Here is a 7,951-nt window from a genome sequence, read left to right on the forward strand (position 1 = left end):
TGTGTTTATATATATATATATAATCTCAATTAAATTTCAAGGTGGACAAACTATTAAAGTTGTATAATACAATGCTTGTGTTGATGGATTTTAGTCTTTTCACCTACACCAAGCTTGTGCTTTAGTGCCATGTAAAGGTAAATAAAGTCAGTATGATTTATGGGTTTAATCCTGAGAACGTTCCTGCTAACTCTGAGACCACATGTTCTCATATTACGTGTTTTATTTCTCTTTCAGCACAGCAAGAGTTTCACTTGATTTTTCAACCACATAGAAACCACATTGCACAGACTAATTTTTTATATACAGTACAGAGCAAAAGTTTGGACACACCTTCTCATTCAAAGAGTTTTCTTTATTTTCATGACTATGAAAATTGTAGAGTCACACTGAAGGCATCAAGGGCTATTTGATCAAGAAGGAGTGATGGGGTGCTGCGCCAGATGACCTGGCCTCCACAGTCACCGGACCTGAACCCAATCGAGATGGTTTAGGGGTGAGCTGGACCGCAGAGTGAAGGCAAAAGGGCCAACAAGTGCCAAGCATCTCTCAGGGAACTCCTTCAAGACTGTTGGAAGACCATTTCAGGTGACTACCTCTTGAAGCTCATCAAGAGAATGCCAAGAGTGTGCAAAGCAGTAATCAAAGCAAAAGGTGGCTACTTTGAAGAACCTAGAATATGACATATTTCAGTTGTTTCACACTTTTTTGTTATGTATATAATTCCATATATAATTCCACATGTGTTAATTCATAGTTTTGATGCCTTCAGTGTGAATCTACAATTTTCATAGTCATGAAAATAAAGAAAACTCTTTGAATGAGAAGGTGTGTCCAAACTTTTGGTCTGTACTGTATATATATATATATATATATATATATATATATATATATATATATATATATATATATATATATTTTATGTATAATGTATTTAATAATGATGAACATCTGCAAAGTAAGTGATTATTCATGTTATAGCAGCTATAAAAGGCCTCACCAAATACTCTCCTTTCAGTTAAATAAAATAACTTATCCTTAAGACTTGATGATAAACTTTCTATATAGTGCCCTTAAAAGTGTCTAAAAGTGCTTTAAATAAAAATAAATAAATAATAATAAAAAAAAATTAGGTATATATATCAACCATGCAGTTAAAAGCTAAGGTGTTCTTTTTTTTATTTTTACCTTTATGTTAAAAAATATATATATATATATATATATATATTTTTTTTTTTGTTGAGGTTGAATTCAATTGAAATTAACATTAATTAAATTTTAAATAATTATATGACTTTCTCTGATTGTTGGTTCCAAAAGTTCTATTATATAGGCAGACAAACGTACAGAATATGTCTGGATGTGAATTGAACTGGAAGACCCAAACATCTTCCAGCATTACAGTACCTCTGTGCACAAAGCCAGTTCCATGAACATCTGCTTTACATGGTTTTTAGTGGAAGATCTCCTGCTGTAGAGCTCCAACCTCAACCGTATTGAAGGCCTTCTCACGTCACGTACGTCAATGTGTGTCTGAACACAAATCTCCACAAAATCTATTGGAACATCTTCCCAAAAAAGTGGTGGTTACTATAAGTGCAAATGGGATGATATGTGGAATGGGATGTTCAACAAGCACTGATATAAATCCTGTGATTTTTCAGTGATACTAATGAAATTATGAATCATTAAAGAGAAGCACATAAACATGACAAATTCACAACTGGAGTAAAAAGTGCCTTTATTATAGTAAAAGGTGTGTTTAAAACCAGTGCAGGATCGAAACACGGCCTATTAGCGTGTTCACGTAGCATTCGAATCGCAGAATGAAGTCCTCGTCTATTCGCGTCAGTGACGTCTGATTGGACATTTTAACCCTGTAACAATTAAGATTAGTCTCAAATCCAGATTATAAATCAGTCCTCATTCTGTGACACGATTCTGACGTCACATGAACACGCTAAAGGCAACTCGGAAAACCCTTTACATATTTTCTCTCTGAAAGGATTAACTGTGAAAAAAGTCAAGTAAATGTATATAAATATATAAATATTAGTGGTTAGAAGGAGGCATTAATGAACACCGACCGATACACTAAATGTATTAAAATCATTTTAAATTAAGATACTTAAAAAAATTTCAGTTTTAGTCAAAACAAAAGGATCAAATTGTGCTGAAAGTAAATTTTTTCCCTTTTTTTTTTAAATTTGAATTTTTTTTATATATACATATATATATTTACTTCACGACTTCGTCTCGAATCACACACTATTCACTACACGTGTGTCTCAAGAAAACAACAACTTCCACAGAACTGTTTAACACAAAATGGCCGCCGTGAAGAGTTTCATGACGTCCACGTCTCAATCACATTCCTGGTTCAGTGATCAGGGCACTGATTAGGGAGGTGGCCATTTTGTCTCAATCAAAAAATCATTCATTCTGTCCCTACAGAAAAATCCCACAATGCAGAGCAACAATCTGGAAGGGTTCGATCGATGCTCACTGTGTTCCCTTACTGGAAGCATTTATAACATTTTCTAGAAATTTCTCAGCTGAAAAAAATTAATAAAAAAAGGTTTAAAAAACACGATCCTGCTCGAGGGACTGTGATAGAAACGTGTGATTTGTATGTCAACATTTGATCTATTGAGGGTTTTATTCTAACACATCAGGAAATTTAATTTGTTAGAGGTTGTGTCCCAATCTGTATAACAAGTAGTGCCTGAACAAGTGTACACTCTGTACTGATTGACCACCTAGAAAGCTAGGGATCGAATTGAGACGCACCCCAAGCGTGTTTAGTGTGTCGGCCATTTTGAAAAAGTGCGGCTTCTTTCGTACTTCATTTCATTTCTTGGTGGTTTTTAGGTATTAGTTGAACATTAGTGTAAAGACTGTGTGTGTGTGTGTGTGTGTGTGTGTGTGTGTGTGTGTGTGTGTACAATTTGTCCCCGCATTGTGCTGTATAGAAATTCAGTGTTAATCTAAACTGGTCCATCAAAGAAAACAGTAACACACATACACTTTATGGACAAAAGTACTGGGACACCTGATGTTTTTTAGCCATATATACAATTCTTCCCCAAAATGAAGCTTGTGGTCCTCCAAACCACAAAGTTGAAATTTTACTAGGAGAACCGAACCACTTCATGAAGATCTGCTTTACATGGAATCTCCTGCTATAGAGCTCTGACCTCAACCCTATTAAACTTATAAACTTCCTCACGTCACCTACATCGGTACCTGATATTACTAACACCCTTGTAGCCAAATAAACGCAAATCTCCATGAGCGCATTCCAAAATCTAGTGCAACATCTTCCCAGAAGAGTGGAGGTTTTTCTAACAGCAAATGTGGAATGTTTAAAAAGCACATACAAATGTCTACAAACGTTTGTCCATACAGCGTATCATAAGATATGCACACCTACTTACGTTTAAGCGTTATCCCTCGATATAAAATGATAAATGTTAGCCACATGAGTGACACTTTAGCTCACCTAGCTAACATTACCAAGTCCGCTAAACACGTCCAGGACTTCACCCAGGTTATATATTAGTCTCAATCCTACAGTCATGCTAATTTTGCACACAAAGCAGCAAATCATCATAAATATCCGAAACAAGTGAGAATTTCACGCTAAAAAAGGTGAAAAATGTAAATAAGGAAATAAAGATTACTGGAAAATGGAGTAGTTTGCGAGCACACCGCATAATATCATGGTTTCGAGTTGATTAGTGTGAGCTTCGGCTATCGTGATCACGCCTCTGAATGCTGGTTATTGTAATCATCCCGTGGCTGCTTGTTACCACGCTATTCCCCGACAGTGTGGGTGTTTCAGCTTGAAAAACTCCAATTAGGCAGCGAGACGCTGGGTTGCCAGATCCTCCGCCTCTTCCTGGTTCTCGCCGAGTTCACTGAGGGTTTTAAGGAAGCGTGTCCACTCGTCCTGCCGGGGCACGGCGATCTGCTGCAGGGGGTAAAAAATCCATTCCGTAAGCACTTTACGTACATAATTACGTAATAATTATTATATACGTTCTGCAAAACCTGCAGCTGTCACAGTTCACGATATTTTTCCGTCGTTGTGAAGAATTCTTGATTAGGGTTGTTGAGAGATAAATTTCCTTGCAGACATTTGATTTTTCTACAATGGAGGTATCATTTAATAGATTTTTGTCTCAAATGGTGCTAATCTAGGACCGTTTCCTTTTCACCATAAAAAAAACCCCAATACTGGCTGGACAATAAGGTTGCGTGTGTTTTACCTCTCCTACATCGTAGATGTGCACACGGCCCTCAGAATCGCCCACGGCAACCTCTCTGCCCGAACTGGCCCAGCGCACACGGTTTAGAGCGGGGTTCCCCTCTACTGTCACTGACGCCGAGGGAACCTGACAAACCCCCCCACCCAAACCACACACACACACACACACACACACACACACACACACACACACACAATATAGTAAAAAAACTCACAATTAAAAGCTGTATGATGTGTGTGTGTGTGTGTGTGTGTGTGTGTGTGTGTGTGTGTGTGTATAGTCATGTTTCTCTGCCTTGAGTTTCTTTTCTCACAAAACAAAAGATTTTGACCTTTACGGGGACGCTTGTTTGGTCCCCATTAAGAAAACTGCTTTACCTAAGAACTTGATCATGATGAATGAAGATGAATTCATTATTACTATGTTTGCATTCATAAGTATATCTGTGGGAGGTCCTTATAAGAATAGCTTGTGTGTGTGTGTGTGTGTGTGTGTGTGTGTGTGTGTGTGTGCATGTGTGTACCTCAGTCTCGTTGTTAAGATTCCACAAGTCAAGATGTCCGACTCCGTCAACGCAGGCGAAGAGCGCAGGGTGAGCAGGAGACCACATGACATCATACACGTAGTCAGAGTTATCCTCGAATGAGTATAGCGGCTTAGTGTTCTACACACACACACACACACACACACACACACACACACACACACACACACACACACACACAGGAAACATGGACACATCGTCTCAAAGCCGCTATTTGCTGAAAGTGTGTGTGTGTGTGTGTGTGTGTGTGTGTGTGTGTGTGTGTGTTACCCTGGTGCTCCACAGCTTGACAGTCCAATCGAAGGAGGACGTCACAAACAGGTGAGAGAAATCGACAGGTCCAGTGGCCGTGTGGCAGTCGAGCCCCGTTACTGGGCCATGATGACCCTCGAACATCTCGCTGATTCCCGCTTTACTACACACACACAAACATACAAACATACAAACACACAAACACATAAACACACCGTTCCATCATTTGAATCTGCAGATCTGGATCAAGCCTGTACAGTGTTTACTTATTCAACACAAGGACTTTTGTGTTGAGATCACATTCTGCTGTTACTACACAGTAATTACAATGTAATAAAATAGATATAACCTTTAACATGATCTTTGCAGGTATATAGTGGCGCAAACTGGCAACCCGTACTATTTAACCCAAAGGCCATATTCACATTAACACAGTTTAGTTAGTAAAAACGTATTTTTCGCTCTGTTCGCTTCATGCGCAGTACAGGGACATACGTGTTTTCAGACGTTTCAATGTGGACGAGCAACTTTCGGGAAACGATTGAAACTGGAAGTGTGGACGCAGTGTGTTATTAGACGAAAACTCTGTTTTGAAATTTATCTGGATTAATATAATCTCTATTAGTGTAGACGTAGCCAAAATGGCCACAGCTTTTACACTGTTTATTAATCCAACACAAAAGTTTTAGTATTTAAAGCTTTATTACATTGTTATTACACAGTATTTACAATGTAATAACACTGTAATAACCTTCACCTGGGATCACTGCAGGTATATAGTGGTGCAAACTGGCATGCAGCTTAACAAAAGAAAAGAGTTTTACACACACACCTGCCATGTCTGCATGCGGTATAGACCGTGCCGTCCTCACTGCCCACCACAAAGTTATTAACGTCACCCAGAGGAAACGCCATGGATGTCACTGCTACTGGTTTAGACTGCTTAAACACCAGCTCTAGACTGTCCTATACACACACACACACACACACACACACACACATTAGATCATGTGGGTCTCTCCAGGTACCCACAAGTTACATAGTAATTGATAGTGCTTATAGATGCATACTCTTGTCTGTATGTGTGTGTGTGTGTGTGTGTGTGTGTGTGTGTGTGTGTGTGTATGTGTTACCTGAGGTGTGGAGAGCATATCCAGGCTCCAGGAGCACATTTTTCCATCAGTAGAGATGCTGATGAGGTTGTGAGCATTCTGAGTCCCCACTACGCTCACACAGTACACCGGGTGCTTTAAGGAGAAGGAGAGGGTGAGATGTGATAGTTTCATTCAAAATGTATTTTAAATTATGGCTGTAACTATTCCTCGAGTAACTCCATTACAAAAATTAATCGAGGCAAATAATTTCCAAACTTAATTATTATTAACTAAACACAGAGCATTGCGTTTCCCCACGGACCATTATTACTGATGCACCACCCGCTACACTCTGGAGCGCTCTGGACAGTTAATAGAGAAGATGCTGCAGAAGTTTGAGATCATTTCAAAATAAAACATTTTTTATATATAACTTTATTTTTATTTTTTAAGTAATCTGAAATGTATTTTTATTTATGATTTTTTAATGTATATATTTGAATTTACATTTTGATATAACATGGCAATTGAATGGGTTTATAGTCCACAAATATTCCTGATGCAATTTCCGCAAAAAAAAAAAAATAAATAAATAAATAAATTCTTAAAAGGAATCAAGTGACTTGTTCATTTTAAGAGAACTGTCAGATTTTCTCTTGTATATTTACTGTTGCGCTTTAATAAAGAAAAAGTACGATTCAATTAATCGTTAAAATAATTGGTAGAATCCTCGATTACTAAAATCATCGATAGCAACAGCCCTATTTTCAATAATGATAATGATGGTGATGACGATGGGAGAGAAGGAATAAGGTAGTGAGTACCGTATGTGCCGAGGCAGAGAGTGGTGTCCTCTGCACTGGTGTCCTCTTGTTATTGCGATTGTCCCAGAGCACGATCTGTCCCGAGTATGTCCCACCCACGACCAGGTTAGGATGGAACTGTGCAAACGCTGCTGACATCACCGCCGACTGAAATGAGAAAGTCAAAAAGAAGTGAGAGGGAGGGAGAGGGAGAAATGTGAAAATAGATGAGGATAAAAGAATACAAATGAAAAAAATTATGATTTTTATTATAGAAAAGAATGTAATATGATTTTAACAGACATTTTAAAGAAGAGAATAGAACAGTTGTCGGGTCACAGCAAACAAACTCTCACTCATTCACTCACTCACTCAGTTACTCACTCACTCAAGCAATCATTTACTCATTCACTCACTCACTCACTCACTCAGTCATTCACTCAGTCACTCACTCAATGACTCAATCACTCAGTCACTCACACACACATACTCAGTCACTCACACACACATACTCAGTCACTCACTCACACACACTCAGTCACTCAATCTCTCATTCACTCACTCATTCACTCACTCACTCATTCACTCACTTGCACATTCACTCATTCAGTCACTCACTCACTTAGTCAATCATTCAATCACTCACTCATTCACTTACTTGCACATTCACTCATTTAGTCACTCACACCCTGTATAATAAACTCACTGCATTTGCATTACCGTCATAAACAAGCCTTTCTGTTAATATTTTCACCTGTTTCTGTTTCCTGACCGAGTTTCATTACACTACTTTTGTATAGAATAGAATTAGAATTTGGTTAAAATAAAGAAGTTTGAATAGAATAGAATAGAATAAAATAGAATAGACAGAAATACATGGCAAATAGAATAGAAGTGTCTCTCTCTCTCTCTCTCTCTCTCTCTCTCTCTTTCTCCACACACACACACACACACACACACACACACACCTGACAGTGAAAGACGTAC

At 38.2% G+C, this 7,951-nt stretch overlaps 1 protein-coding gene across 6 annotated transcripts in view; it reads right to left on the bottom strand.

The window, feature by feature from the left end:
* Positions 1 to 1,724: 1,724 nt before the first annotated feature.
* Positions 1,725 to 7,951, bottom strand: part of dync1i2b (dynein, cytoplasmic 1, intermediate chain 2b) — a 14,740-nt gene continuing 8,513 nt past the window's right edge. For all 6 annotated transcript variants that reach the window (XM_046852052.1, XM_046852043.1, XM_046852048.1 and 3 more), the window contains 8 exons: positions 7,933 to 7,951; positions 6,986 to 7,132; positions 6,201 to 6,314; positions 5,900 to 6,033; positions 5,086 to 5,230; positions 4,795 to 4,935; positions 4,272 to 4,397; positions 1,725 to 3,973 (listed from right to left, as the gene is read on the bottom strand). The exon at positions 7,933 to 7,951 is cut by the window's right edge and continues 107 nt beyond it. In XM_046852052.1, coding sequence (XP_046708008.1) covers positions 3,860 to 3,973; positions 4,272 to 4,397; positions 4,795 to 4,935; positions 5,086 to 5,230; positions 5,900 to 6,033; positions 6,201 to 6,314; positions 6,986 to 7,132; positions 7,933 to 7,951 — 940 coding nt within the window. In that variant the 3' untranslated portion in view covers positions 1,725 to 3,859. The remainder of the gene's footprint in view (positions 3,974 to 4,271; positions 4,398 to 4,794; positions 4,936 to 5,085; positions 5,231 to 5,899; positions 6,034 to 6,200; positions 6,315 to 6,985; positions 7,133 to 7,932) is intronic.

The sequence above is a fragment of the Silurus meridionalis genome, chromosome 1 (assembly GCF_014805685.1).
Source record: "Silurus meridionalis isolate SWU-2019-XX chromosome 1, ASM1480568v1, whole genome shotgun sequence".
In the NCBI taxonomy this organism is placed as follows: Eukaryota; Metazoa; Chordata; class Actinopteri; order Siluriformes; family Siluridae; genus Silurus; species Silurus meridionalis.